Source organism: Rhodnius prolixus, unplaced genomic scaffold (genome assembly GCF_049639745.1).
Source record: "Rhodnius prolixus isolate KJV_2025 unplaced genomic scaffold, Rpr scaffold_3, whole genome shotgun sequence".
In the NCBI taxonomy this organism is placed as follows: Eukaryota; Metazoa; Arthropoda; class Insecta; order Hemiptera; family Reduviidae; genus Rhodnius; species Rhodnius prolixus.
Window position 1 is genome coordinate 46,975,646 of NW_027411603.1, and position 14,121 is coordinate 46,989,766.

The 14,121-nt window shown below is 32.7% G+C and overlaps 1 protein-coding gene across 10 annotated transcripts in view; it reads right to left on the reverse strand.

Moving 5' to 3' along the window:
• Positions 1–14,121, reverse strand: part of Dhc64C (dynein heavy chain, cytoplasmic) — a 47,110-nt gene that overhangs the window by 16,541 nt on the left and 16,448 nt on the right. For 6 of the 10 annotated variants that reach the window (XM_074126090.1, XM_074126092.1, XM_074126087.1 and 3 more), the window contains 30 exons: positions 13,519–13,728; positions 13,292–13,438; positions 13,032–13,204; positions 12,615–12,948; positions 11,691–11,908; positions 11,445–11,589; positions 11,140–11,366; positions 9,833–10,022; positions 9,625–9,757; positions 9,299–9,533; positions 8,489–8,672; positions 8,108–8,231; positions 7,871–7,959; positions 7,719–7,745; positions 6,997–7,232; positions 6,742–6,919; positions 6,497–6,650; positions 5,944–6,163; positions 5,655–5,871; positions 4,387–4,546; positions 4,123–4,310; positions 3,763–4,038; positions 3,489–3,682; positions 2,382–2,643; positions 2,116–2,307; positions 1,826–2,006; positions 1,045–1,289; positions 754–965; positions 516–675; positions 231–432 (listed from right to left, as the gene is read on the reverse strand). In XM_074126090.1, coding sequence (XP_073982191.1) covers positions 231–432; positions 516–675; positions 754–965; positions 1,045–1,289; positions 1,826–2,006; positions 2,116–2,307; positions 2,382–2,643; positions 3,489–3,682; positions 3,763–4,038; positions 4,123–4,310; positions 4,387–4,546; positions 5,655–5,871; positions 5,944–6,163; positions 6,497–6,650; positions 6,742–6,919; positions 6,997–7,232; positions 7,719–7,745; positions 7,871–7,959; positions 8,108–8,231; positions 8,489–8,672; positions 9,299–9,533; positions 9,625–9,757; positions 9,833–10,022; positions 11,140–11,366; positions 11,445–11,589; positions 11,691–11,908; positions 12,615–12,948; positions 13,032–13,204; positions 13,292–13,438; positions 13,519–13,728 — 5,713 coding nt within the window. The remainder of the gene's footprint in view (positions 1–230; positions 433–515; positions 676–753; positions 966–1,044; positions 1,290–1,825; positions 2,007–2,115; positions 2,308–2,381; positions 2,644–3,488; positions 3,683–3,762; positions 4,039–4,122; positions 4,311–4,386; positions 4,547–5,654; positions 5,872–5,943; positions 6,164–6,496; positions 6,651–6,741; positions 6,920–6,996; positions 7,233–7,718; positions 7,746–7,870; positions 7,960–8,107; positions 8,232–8,488; positions 8,673–9,298; positions 9,534–9,624; positions 9,758–9,832; positions 10,023–11,139; positions 11,367–11,444; positions 11,590–11,690; positions 11,909–12,614; positions 12,949–13,031; positions 13,205–13,291; positions 13,439–13,518; positions 13,729–14,121) is intronic. The other 4 variants (XM_074126091.1, XM_074126093.1, XM_074126089.1 and 1 more) reach the window with 1 other exon arrangement.

Consider the following 14,121-nt stretch of genomic DNA (forward strand, 5'->3'; position numbering starts at 1 on the left):
CAGCAGCCGATTAAAACAAAGAAGTAAGAAACTAGCACAGAAGTATTGCTAGTATAGTTTTGGGCGAATAACGATTGCAAAATAAAAAAAACATTCAATGTGTGTTAAATTGGTCGCAAGCTCTTCTCAAAACTCTGGGTAAACAATTATGAGCACAATTACTGATATTTTATACACCTTAACAACCAAGGCGTATTAAAACCAGAATTCATTAAAAATAAAATAATTACCTTGCTGAGCATCAATGACAGCAGGTTCCACCAATGCTAAATCAGCCATAACGCCTTCTCTTTTCTGTGCAATCAATAATTTCTGCTTTTCAATCTCGGTTTGAATTTCTTGAGATTGAACCTTTTTCTTTTCAGCTTCCTGTTGATCTTTGACCATTTGTCTTAGTTTAGCATTAGCAGCGTCATTCTTGGCTTGCAATTCCTATGGAAAAACAGAAAGATAATCAATATGTTATAGTTTCGTTGTTTATAGGTTATAATGACATTTTTGCCTAGTAAAAGTACCTGAGATTTGACTGCAAGTGATTTTTGCATTTCTTCCACTTGTTCTACAGTTTCTGCTATTTTTCCCAAACCAACATTCAAATGCAGTTGTTGTTCTTCTAATTCAGAACATTTTTCACGATACAGTTTCACAAAATGATTGATGAAGTCCAAATAATGCCTTAAAACCACATGAAAATTTAAAAGTTTTTTCACCTTTTACATTCAAAATTCTTTATAATATTTAAACTTTACAAACCTTGGTGTAATAGCCATTGTACGGGCTCCTCGTTTCACAAGACGAGCATTGGCTCTATGCAAAGTTTGGTGTACATATACGCAAGCATTAATGACGGCTTCACGATGATTAGGTGTTGGAGATAGTCCAGGGTACACCACAGGGAAAAAGTCTGGTGCTTTCCAGGTCGGTGGTCCGTCCAAATCTAGTGTATGGGTAAATTCGCGGCCAACCTACAAGTTTCATATTAACGTAGTTTTATGAAGTATGCTCTACCATAAATTTAGAAGAATTATCGCTAAGTGTACATGCCTGATATAAAGCACCAGGCGACCAATCTCCAAACCAATTCAATACACAACGATTGAACAAAGCCGGTGATGTTGCAGCACGATCTTTAAGACCTTCTGATGATGGATTCATGGTAAATACAACGTGTAGATTTTTCATTACTTGACCAGTAAACCATTTGTATAACTCTTCGTTCGAATCCAGCATAAGTCCTTCACGTTGAGCTCCTTCTTTACATTGGGTCATCAGAGTACTGTATTCATCCCCTACAAACATGGAATTGACATAAAAAGAAGTTTAAGAATTGAAAATCTGATGCATGTAACTGAAAACGAGTCTATCTTCTATTTTTATTTATATTAAATCGCATCTGGATCATTAGCGCTCTTTCTCTTTTTTACTAAAAAAAATAGTTGGCTTCAAGATTATAAAAATAATAAAATTATTCTATTGAACGTTATGTGGCGTCAAAACTTACTTAGAACCACACTACAATCACTGATCACTGACAAAATTTCAAACCAAAATATTAAGCCAAATATAAGTCTTCTCTAACTTTGGCAATTCTCAAGATTATTAAAGGAGATAAAATGCTTTAAATCAAAGTTACAGATACACAAATTTTCTATATAGTTTACGAAGTTACTGCAAGAAAAACTGGAGGTTTATACGGCGGAGCAAACACAAAAAGTTTATCAATAAAATGTGTTCATAGCATCTAGAAAACTTATAAGTGAAAACGTATGATTGCAACATGAAGAGCAAGAGACAAAAAACTGAAGAATCCAAAGAATAATTTTACCTTCAAACAATCCAGGTACTTCCCCGTTAGCTAACAGAGTATTCATCCTTTCCAAGAATCCAGACTCAAGCACGTTAGACTCATCTAGTATAAAGGCTATCTTTTCATTTTTACAACCTGATCTTCTCAGTACAGATCTTAGATCTTCATCGAAGTCTTCACTCGTGTATTTATTATGTACCTAAATAGTAAAAATTAAATAACTGCCACAAAATATTACTACAGAGAGAAGAAACTAAAGAAAAAAGTGAATTAGAACAAATCTACATGACTAATTCAAACGTTCTTACCCTAATTTGGAAGACTGAGAGCCCATTCATAAAGGCTACGAATCTTGAGAGCGTGGTCTTGCCAGCTCCTGAGACACCGATCAACAGTAAATGACCTTGAGGTTGCCTGAATATCCTATCTATTCTTAAGACGTGTTCAAGTACTTCATCAAAGAGTACTAACGGTACGTCCAATTCTTCATCATAGAACACCTGTAAAGTTATTAATTAACTAGCTATTTATTTTTTTTACCAGATACCAAGATGAAAACAAAAATAAACATTACCTTTAATCTAGCTTTAACATAATCCCTTAATTCATCACGATCAACGGGTACATAATCTTTGGATAGCCAATTACTATAAAGTATAGGGCGACCAAGTGCTGCAGTTTTATCAATTGAAGGAAAGTGTTTAACAGCAACAACATTAATATTTTCATTTGTCCAAGTTCTTTCAGAAGCTTCAACGAGTCTATCTTGAAACAATCGAAGCGCTTCGTGTGCCCACAATCGAACGAGACCTTCCACTGGTAGAGCGTCTAAAGGCCTGAAAGAGCAAATATCAATAAATGAATTCCAAGTCATGTATTAGTGAAAATGTGGTTGGTCCGCGTTGCAGATATCTTTATATTAATGTCCTGCGTTGCTAGATAATAGATAAGACTAAGATAGTTAGAAAAAAAATACGTGCTACCACGAAGAAAATAAGTGATCATACATTACTGCTGCGATTGCTACTCAGTATTGGATTTGTTCCAATACTTCCAATATTCAAATTACTTGATTGTCCATAACGAATTAAAATTTGATGAGAAATATTTCCTTCAGGCGACAAATATTATATTTTCTGTAATATTAAGGATTACAGAAAATGAAACATGTATGAGAAAGAAAATTATTGCAAATTTGTTTTTTCCAAAAAATTGATTTAGACGAGTTTTCGATCTATAGACAGGGAAATATCATACCTAATTTTCTTATTTAACATTTTAATTTGGAGAGAAATTGTTAAAAAGTAAAATGGTATGAATTTTACATATGAGCGTCTTTGGATGGCAGACTATCGACTACAAGCTAACCGGCAGTTAAAATAACTACTTCTGGCCTCTATTATAATTCGCCGCCTCAAAAAGTAATCTATAGCGATTATATGCGTAATAATGGAGTAAACTTAAATAAACTCAATGGTGTTTACTCATTTTACAAATATCATTTTGGGAATTCTTGAAAATATTTGGTACCTAATCCCTGAACAATATAATTACAAAAACGATTTCTACGTTGCTCGATCAAATCATGCATTTAGGTTTTTAAGACTGAGGAAAAGTTGCAAAAATCTTATTAAATTTTAAGTTCTTACATTCGATACATAATAAAGCGGACAAGACAAACCTCATTGCTTCACAGATGCCCCTAACCCAACGTGTCATCTCTCTAGGTGAATAGACATAATGAGGTTGCATATCTTGTGTAAAATGTTCTTGAGAAGCTAAATAGAATTCAACCATAGCATTCGTAAGAGGCTCAGCGTAGCCTCTCAAAGATGGAATTAGACGTAGCATTGCTCTGCTGAATGTGCCATAGATCTGAAAATGATCAAATACAATAAAATACCAAAAATTAATAAATGAAGGTAAATATTACAGTCACAATAAAAAGTACAAACCTGTTTGAGTGAAGTCTCTCCTGGATAATCTACGTATATAACTGGCACATGTCTCAAGAAACGATGGGAAAGTGGTTTTCTACCAGGATCAGTGGGAGGATTACAGGCACCCACAAACTGGATTCTTTCTAGTGACACCCAGGCTTGATCACAAGCACGATAAAATCCTCTTTGTTCTACTAATTGTCGAAGGAAAGAAATAACCCTTTGTGTGCCGTATGAATCCATGTCCGGTAAATTGATTTCATCACAAAATAGTACTAGCCATTTACCTAACTGAAAATTCAACAATAATGATAAAATTGTCACTTTTAGGAATTAAAAAAAAAAAATCTTTTGTTAATTGAGCCTTAATTATACCTGAACAGGTGAGAGTACTACACCATTTGGCGTCTTCCGGTATTCACAATAGTGATCAAAAGTTTTCAATAATAATTCCGGAGTTGTTGCTGAAGAAAAATTTAATCCGACAACCTCCATATCTGGTAAAGCTCTCAACGCCGAGAATAATGTCATTGTTTTACCAGAGCCAGGTGGACCACACAGCACTTGAATTTTTTAAATTTTCATTAGGGAAAATTCATCTATTGTAAAATGATACTTTGAACATAACTTTGCACTAACCTAGCGGGCGATGTTCAGCAAGCCATGTGTATAAAAGAGATTCGTGCCTTACTGTGTCTAATGTAGGCACAACTACATCTGGAGCAGCAACTTTATGAATTTCAACCTCAATCTGAGGTACTTTCGCTGACCATGCTGACCATTCACCGTTGATATGTACCTGAAAATAATTAAATGCCTCAGTATTTAATCAGAGTATTCATAGTAACTCTCTGAAGAACAAGCATAATCCAAATTTTTAAAAAAATATCTAAAATCTCTTAAAAAAATTGCATACAAACTAATTTCGAAAAATGTTTAATCCTTCATTTTGAACTTATATGTATCACAATTCACGGGAAAAGCAAAATGAGTAAAGTGAATGAAATGGGAAGGTAACTTCGAAGAAATACATTTTTATTTAACATTACTTCAGAACAAAATCGTTGTTTAAATTTCTACTTTCAATAATTATTATTTCTAAGAAATTAACTATTGGCTACATAAATGTTTTTAAAAAATTACAAAAAATGTTTACGTTCTGAAACTGCTTTGCTGGGTTCTAGTCTTGAATATTTAATCTTTCTCAATTCGGTACATAAATCAGTACGGTTGTTGCTAATAATTAACAAGAACTGAATGTAGCTAATTTAATACAGAGAATTAGAGATTGATCTATTGGAGGTTATATGTATCGTGGTTATAATAAGAAGATAATGGCGATAGTTTGCGCTGCTGACCTGATTTCATTTTTGAATATGGAATTAAATATACAGATTAAATATATTAATAAATTTTTTATTTGAGGTGCCCGGAGTAATCTTGGTGCATTGTAAATATTATGTATGCTGCCACTGATCGTCATTTACCAGTAGAGTCTTCTAGGAGAAAACAATCTAAAGGAAGCACGCTTAGATTTGAACCCGAAGCCTTCGGCTTATTAATCAACTTCGATATGCATTTATCTATTTTATTGAACTATCTGTATTGATAGAACACTCGAAATTGACGTTTGGCCCGATCGCAAAACTTCCCCTAACCTAGAAGCCACTGTTTCTGGAGGTGGGCCTCGTCAAGACTGGCACCCTAAGTGTGAATGTAGGTATAGGGATATAAATAGGATACATAATTTGTGATTTTGTAATTACCAATACAAAAGCGTATAAAATTGAAAATAAGTATATACATATAGGATTAAGTTTTGTAGGTGTGAATATTTGTTGTAGATAAAAGTATGTCTGATAATTGAGCTGATGATATATTCGTAAGCGTAAGATTGCGAAACTAACCTCATAATCAATGATGGGCATGTTTGAATTCTGTGGAGGTAAAGGTATGGTTGTAACGGATCTGATAAAATCTCCAAGATCACTTCTGACTTTCAGTTTAGCATCTCCTGCAAAGCTCCAAAGTAAAGAATAAACCAACACTTTAGGTATATATCTGTCTAATTGATCTGAAGGTAGCGGGAAGTCCGAATGGCTTTGGTTATACTGGATAACATTCCTGTGAATCAAAATACAATGGTAAGATTTAATTTAAATCAAAATACTTCAAATTCAGAAATCAGGTACTAACCTAACACCATAATTTAGCATGGAGAACAAAGAACCTAGCGCTCTTAATCTGGTCAAATCCATGATATGTTCTTGTGCCATGGCATATTCCAAACATTTCACCACTAATCCATCAGGTGAGAAATAAGATTGTAAAATATTGGCAATATCTACTTGTACTCTCATACCAGCTGATAGCGCTCCTTCTTCTTTTTCAGACTGAATTTTCTTCGGAGCGAAACCTAAAAAATTAAATTGTTAGATTTAGAATTGTTCAGTTAAATAAATTTTAATTTCTTAAAATATTGTTTTGTTCGTTGACCATATTTTAATAATCTTTTGCAAATTTCGAGGGGTCACCTAAGTTCAGAAGAGTTGAATTTATTCAGCTTATTAGCAGTATTACTCTTAAGCATGCGCTGCAACTTAAGTCTTATTGTAGCTTAAGCTCAGATAGAGATCTTAAAGACGGGTAAACAAGTTGATAAAAAATATAGCAGCAAAAAACCCTAAAATTTTAAATAATGACACTCCCAACTAGTTTTTCAAAACAGCTCCTTAGTCTTTAAAGTTACCTAATGAATCTTCATCAGATTCTTCTAAAGGAATATTTTTAAGACGCAGTAAGTAATTCTCGAATATCATCTCTGTAGATAAAACATCTTCCGAGAACCAAACCATTCCACAACGAGATACTGTTGCCAGGGTAGCGTATTTTAAATCTTGTACCTAATTGAAAACATTATCTCAGTAATCTTAATTTATATTTAAAAAAATATAAAAATAAAAGTTTTTAATCTTAGAACTTCGTAAGACTCACCTCAAACATAACCCTGACATTGGGTGGTAATGAAAGACGTTCTCCGTTGGGAAGGGTGAGTAACTTGTTATCATCAAGAACTGAATTCAAGTTTTCTACCCATTCAGGATCTACATCTCCATCGAATATAATCCATTGTCTTTTGTTGATTTCTCCGCGTACGTTGTCAATAATCTTTCTGTAAAATTATGGATTCGCTTAACAAAAAACGTTAAATAGAAACAATTACCGAACTATGCATTAAAAAAAACTTACCTTAAAATATGAGTGAACAGCCCATCCGTCCATTCTCTTGTATTAGGATCAAGGACACCATACAGGGCTTCTTTGGACATAGCCTTCGGATCAATAACGTGTGCAACACCTTCAGTCCCTTCAAACCTTTCTAAAGCTTTCAATAATACTCTCCAGGCACTGGACTTACCAGAACCACTTGGACCAACCATCATAAGACCGTGATTGAGATTGCAAATTTGATATAATTGCAGCACCTAAGAGAGAAATGAAGTTTTATTCAATATAATCATTTATAAACTTGAAATGTATATGATAGAGTTTCAGATATGAACTGACTTTATTCAAGCATATTGAAGTAGATTATTATTATATAATATTTATATTATAATATTCAATATACTTGAATAAAGTCAGTTCACATCTGCAACTCTTTATCATATATGGATGTTTCCAGTAAAAGTCCGGTAAGGAAAGTTTACTTGATAGTAAGAAAAGTAAAAATAAATCTTACTGCCTTAATTTGGTAAAAGATGTCTTTATTAAATAAAGACAAAGAATAAAACAGAAGAAATTCACAAAACACATTTTCAAAACAAGAAATTTGCATCTTCTCCTACTAAATTTATTTACTATAAATTAAATGACGATCTGTTAATATAAAAAGATTTTGCAATCATGCTATCGACCTGATTTTGATAATCACTACTCTACTTGGAAACCAACTAAAAGTTCACTTTTACCTTTTCAATCCAAGTTTCACCCATATACTGACGGCATGCAAATAAAGTTTTATATTTAAAATTATTATTTAAAAAAAATCATTTAAATAATTCTAACAATAAATAAATAAGAGGGATAAACAATTGGTAAAAGAAAATGGAACAACTCTCACTTTTTCCATCCAGGGTCCTCCTTGTTCATCCCCTTCTCCGCAGACCAAATACTCTTCTTGACAAACTTTTCTCAATTCTTCTTTCAATTCTGGGAAAAAATTCAACAGGACATTTTATTTTAATTGATCTACCCTGGTAATTTTGTGAAAGCTTGCGTAATTTTTTAAAATTTATTTATTAATCTAAATTTTTTTTACCTAGAATGAACAAATAAATACAAAATAAGACTGGCTTACTTGTCATTTCTGCCCTAGTATAGGTTACATTGGGGAATACATCATTCAATAAGGAGAACAACAGCGGAATGTCTTCAGCCACTAATTTCGGTACCATTGTCTCGCATACAGATTGTATTAATATCTAGAAGTAGTAAAATATTGATAGCTGAGAATTCTTCAATAATTTCATTTTAAATTAACAAATTAATTCATTTTTACTTAGTAAATTCAAAAAGTAAGCGCATTGGATTTTTTAAAATGGAATATTAAGGAGTTGCTATTATAGAAAAGCAATGTAAAACCAAAAAATAAATGACATAATAATTGTTAATTTAAGGGAATTTTTTTTAAGATAGGGATTTTGCCAGTAATAAGGTTAATAAAATTCGGAATCCAAACCTCTTGTTCAGGAAGATTTTCAGCAATAGATGTTTCATCCAAGGTATCGCCCGCTCCTTCTTTTCTTTCTTTTATCCTTTGAATTCTATCTCTCTTGACATTACCTGCCGAAACTAGCACAGATTTAAGCGCTCTCAAACCGAAGTCATAATGAGATTGATTTGATAACTGTTCGTCGCATAATCTGTACAAATAAAAATAAAACGAAAAATAAGACAATAGATAATACAATAGAAAGTTTATTCCCTCTTCCTCATTGCGATCAAATTTTTGACATTCGTGTTTTCATTAGAAATATCCGTTTTGGTGCCTACTGAGCTCAGCAAAATATTTTTAGAGGATGGCCATTTTCACTCAAGCTCAGAAAATAATAAATCGTAGATAGCTCAAATGGTACATTTAATTTGGGTACCACTTGAGACCTGATGCTAACTTGGCCATGAAAATCCCTCATTTCCCTACTTTCTTTAGTTTTACTTTTGTAAAACGCTCGAACGATTCTCATTAATCTTCGCGTAATTCATTGCACTAATCAACTGAGGAAAATACTGAAAGTCAACTAACATCAGCAAACCAAATTTCAGAACATAAAAGGCCAAAAATTTTACCAGAAACGTCGTTATAATTATTCAACATATTGTAAACTAAACGTTTTTTGTCTTTTTACCTACACAGACCATTGTGACAACAACCACGATGGCATAGATTTTTTCACCCAATGGAATCTACTGAACCAATCAAGTCTGATTTTTAACTTTTAGTAATAAATGAAATAATGGCTTAAAAATTGTAATTCTAAATCATGCTTACTTGAAAAATGGCACAATTTTGGAAGCAAGTTTTTCAGCAGATCTAAACCCTTGAGAAAACAACATCACTTCAGCGATAAGCTGGCGATCAGGTTTTGTCATAGCCAGTGATCTGAACAATTTCTTCAAATTGTCTGGTAAATTCGAACGTCCAGCGTAGCCAGGATTCATTGTAATAAATATAGCCATGTCGGGTGATACCCGGACTTGTTTACCAACCAATTCTACGGTTAATGCTGCAAGAAACGAAACAAGATAGAATATAAATTAATTAGTTATATTGTTAGTAAGGATGGGGGGAAAAATCAGTTACAACATAAAACTTACTTTTATCTCTGTCTTTATTAGATTCCATTTGTGACTTTAGAGCTTCCTGGATGGTCTGTATTTGTTGGGATACTGCAGACAACATTCTCTCTTCCAGTCTGTTAAATTCATCAAAACATCCCCATGCTCCTACCTAAAATCATTTTATTATCTCATTGTAGCTCCTATAAATTATTTTGTGCCTTTCATTTTAAACCGAAATGATTACCTGACAAAGTCCAACAAAAATCCGTCCCATTGCTTGGAAATCAAATGTTTCATCACAATTGAATACAAGGACAAATCTTCCCAATTGGTGTCCCAAAGCTTTCACTGATTCAGTTTTACCAGTTCCAGCAGGACCGAAAGGTGAACCACCCAAACGGGCTTCTAACGCCTGGGTCATTGTAAGATAACATCTTTAAAATAAAAGATAAAAAGTTACTCTTTTAAAAGATAAAAAAATATTTTTTGATTTGGAATTAAAACTGTACGGTAGGACAGTTGTATAAGGGTTGATCGTCAAAAAGTGCTAGATATATAATGTAGATAATAATATACAAATTACTTAATTTAAATAAGGACAAATTTGAATGTTTAGTTCGAAAAGCTATCGCCTTTCAAATTTTTCTTACAACTTGTAAAAACAAAGGACTGGCAATCTTTTAAATTTAAGATTTTCCATTATGAAAGTGTTATTGTTTGAGATTTTAGATGTTTGGCGAGAAGGCGCTGAGAGAGTCTTTGTTAGTGTTGAAATATTGCTATGTTGTCTGCGTCATTGGCTGACAGAGGTTCATAATTAAAACAGTACAAGAATGGCTCTTTCCTTAAGTACATTTTAATGTTCAGTAAAATGGATGCAACATTTTAAAAAATATATACATAATTACAATAAAATTGTAACTATTCAGGAAGATTTTTTTATGAAATAACTTTTACGATTTTCGGTATGTTCATTCCATTATTTATCTTCTTATAAAAAAGTAATAATTTTCTACAAAAAAAAGAAAGAAAAAGACGTTTCCGATTGCCTCATTGAGCGGGACAATCGTGGATAATGTTCGTACTAGCGACACAAAGCGAAAAAAGATTATTGCCAATTTCAGTCATAACTTTTTTATAATTTCTTCTTTTCCAGGCTTTCAACCAGGGGACTAATTCATCTTTAGGCTTACACTTATTAACAATTATATTTCGTTTTAAATTAACAGCAAAGGTTAGTGTGTCTTGTCCTGATTGTTCAGGTACCGAACAGTACAGTGACCTTTGATGTTACCAATAGTTAAATTATAACTGCTGATAAGTATAAGCCCTGAAAATGACCTTGTCCCTAGGACGAAAGTTTAGCAAAAAACAAAAATAAAATAAAAAAATGAGTGAAATCGGAAATAATCTTTCTCTTCTTTGGATGAATGAAGCAATCCAAAAAAAGGTACAATACTCTAAATACATAAATATATATATGCCAAGTAAATGACTAAAAAAATATTTATTAATTAATAACAAGAAATCAGAAATCTGGTTATTACTGACCTATCAGTCAATGGAGTCTGTACCAATCTATCTTGTACTCCTAAATATTCAAAACCATAGTGAAATTTAGCATTAGCCATGTGTATTGAAAGCTGACTAAGTGCATCAGTCTGATTTGTATCCAAATAGAATCTCATCTGGGAAAGCCATTCAAAAGCTTTGGGCGAACTGACGTTTGAAGAAATTAATTTACGCGTAACGGTACGTTTGTGGACATATTCGTTTATCTGAAAAAGATATGTTTCGTAGTTTAATTTCATTTTTTTTTAATGCTGAAAATCCTATGATCAGTAGTGGTTACATACAAGGGCTTCAAGTTTCCTTCTTCTTAAGGGCGGTTGTTTATGAAGAACACAATCAGCCAACACGGTTAGTGTGTTATCCACATGAGATAAAACTTCTTCTAATTTTCCTTTGCCACCACCTAAAGCAGCTTCAACATCTTCTGACCTGTTAGATTAGTGATCAAATGAAATCGTTAGATTTTCAGTCAAATATCCTTTGGAATATCCCAGAAATTCTAATTGAAGCAGTAGAATGTATCAAGTTACCAAAGAATCTGGGCAGCAAGTACAACCACTTGAGATTGATAACGATCACACCACGAAACAAAGGCCGATGGTTCTACTTTCTCTTTCAGGGCTCTCATATCGGTGACGGCTGCCGAAAGATATGAGGCTAAGGTTAGACGCATTTCTTTCTCAACTAGTGTCAGCCATTCATTTATTTTAGGATGGTCTGCCGTTGAAACTGCATTGTTAAAAATAACCTGTAGAAAGAAAACTAGGTTTAGATAAATTCTGGTATATTTTACAAATTAACTTTACACAAAATTTCTAAATAAATCTAGTAACAAAAAACCATGGTCTTTGCTTGAAAGATATTTAGATCAGTGAACACTTTAAATTACATTCGAATTACAACCCCTTTAAATGTGCCAAAAGAGGAAAAAATAAAATCTAAATTTAAGGTATCTGAAAGAATGATTTAAACCTAAATGCATCTTAAAGGCAAATCACGATTGCTATTGAAATTGATAATGCGGAACTAAAATTTAACTAATTTATTCATTGAATTCAAGAAAATGAAAATCTAGAAAAGAGTTGAAGGCAGAAGTACAAAATAAAAAATACTTTATGAAACCACAAGAAACCAAAATCTTAAAATAATATGCGCAAAAGGAAAGAAACTGGACAAAGGCATCAATCTTTACATGATAAGACATGATTATGTCCAGACCCAAAGGAAGCCTAAAGAAAATTAACGGCATGGTGGATTGTAAGCAATGATAGCAGAAGAAAGGCAGAACAGAAGAATTCGGACAAGTAGAAACAACAAATATCGAACTGAAATTTTTAACATCAACCACCATTGTTGCCTCTGGAAACTAGTTAACTGATGATTATACTGTAAACAATATGACTATTATTGATTTATTTTTTTAAGCTGAAACAATCATTTAAAGTGTTACTAACCTCTTCCCCTTCTCTGGAAGCAATGCCAGTAATAACAGTATTATCTTCATTCAATAGTATGGCTGCGACCCCAGCAAACATTTTCTTGAAATGTTTCTGCAAACGTGGAATGTTCTTAGAGTTACCAATGATCTCTAGGAGATCTTCATCCCCAACGAAATAAAATCTTGGAAATGACATTCTTTCTCTTTCCAGATATTCTCCAAGAGCCTTTTGGATTTTTTCAAGTAAATCAGCTAATCTTTCCAAAGATCTCTGCACACCTTGTATATTTAATACATCCATTACCATTGGTGATTTAGCTACTTTCTTCATTAGACCAAGAAAATCAGAGCTATAAATAAAGAATATAAGAATTATAAATCGCGTTTTCTAAAAAAAGAAATAAAATATAGAAAGTAAAAAATAAATATTTACCTTATATTATGAAATCTGGAAGTTTCGATTGGTAATAATGTTTTAATATCAGCGCTTCCAGAAAAGATCCCTTCTAGATACACCCATCGCCTTTGTACGTCAATCCACACATCAAATAATGCGTTGATACGATTTAATTTTTCTTCCCAAGTCAAAGCTTCTTCTTCAAAAACCTTTATTTAACCGTAAAATCAAATTTTCTTAAAAGAGAATAAATTTAAAGAGAAGATTTTTAAAAATAATTATAAAAATATATATACCTTATAATACGGAGATAATTTCATTGCAGCTACAGAATTTATGTGCTCTTTAACTTTGGTGAAGAGATCATCCCAGCCCCTAATGAGTCGACATTTATTTTGGTAGTTAATTAAATCCAACACATAATTCTGCCATGATTCTCTGACCTAACAAAAAAAAAAAGGTAAATCCTACTATCTTTTATCGGGAATTTGAGAGCTACTAAGGACGAGCCAACTACACTTGCCTGTCTCAGAAATTCTTCAAGAGCCATTTCTCCTTGAGCAGTGAGTATAATGTCTTTTACAACAGCTTCATTGGCTTGAAGGTCAACATCCCAAACTTGCCCTAATGACACTTCGGATAATACCCAATTTACTCTTAATTTCCTCATCAATTGTCGCCAATGTCGTTCTTTTAAGGCGTCGCTTTTCAGTTCCACTATCAGCAAGTTAACCTGAATACATAAATATTAAATGAAATTGAGGCAAAATAATGCAAGAAATGTCGTCTCAAGGAGAATTGAGTAAATGCCAATTATGTCTGGAGTCAAACTCTGGATATTTCTAAAAGAAGTTTTTGGGACATTAGATTCGTTTCCAAACGGGTCAGATTACAAATGGTCAGTATTTACATACCGATTAAACAAAAAAGGAATATTTACAGATTTAACGAATATTAGAATGCAGTTTCGGCAAACAGATATTAGGGGTTAAAATGCTAATAGAAGATATAGATTATTAAAGATACAACATTAAACGAAGACACATATATCAAACATCACATTCAGTAGCTATTTGATAACTGAAGTAGGCTTTGAAATTCTAGTTTTACTTTGTAAATCTAGAAT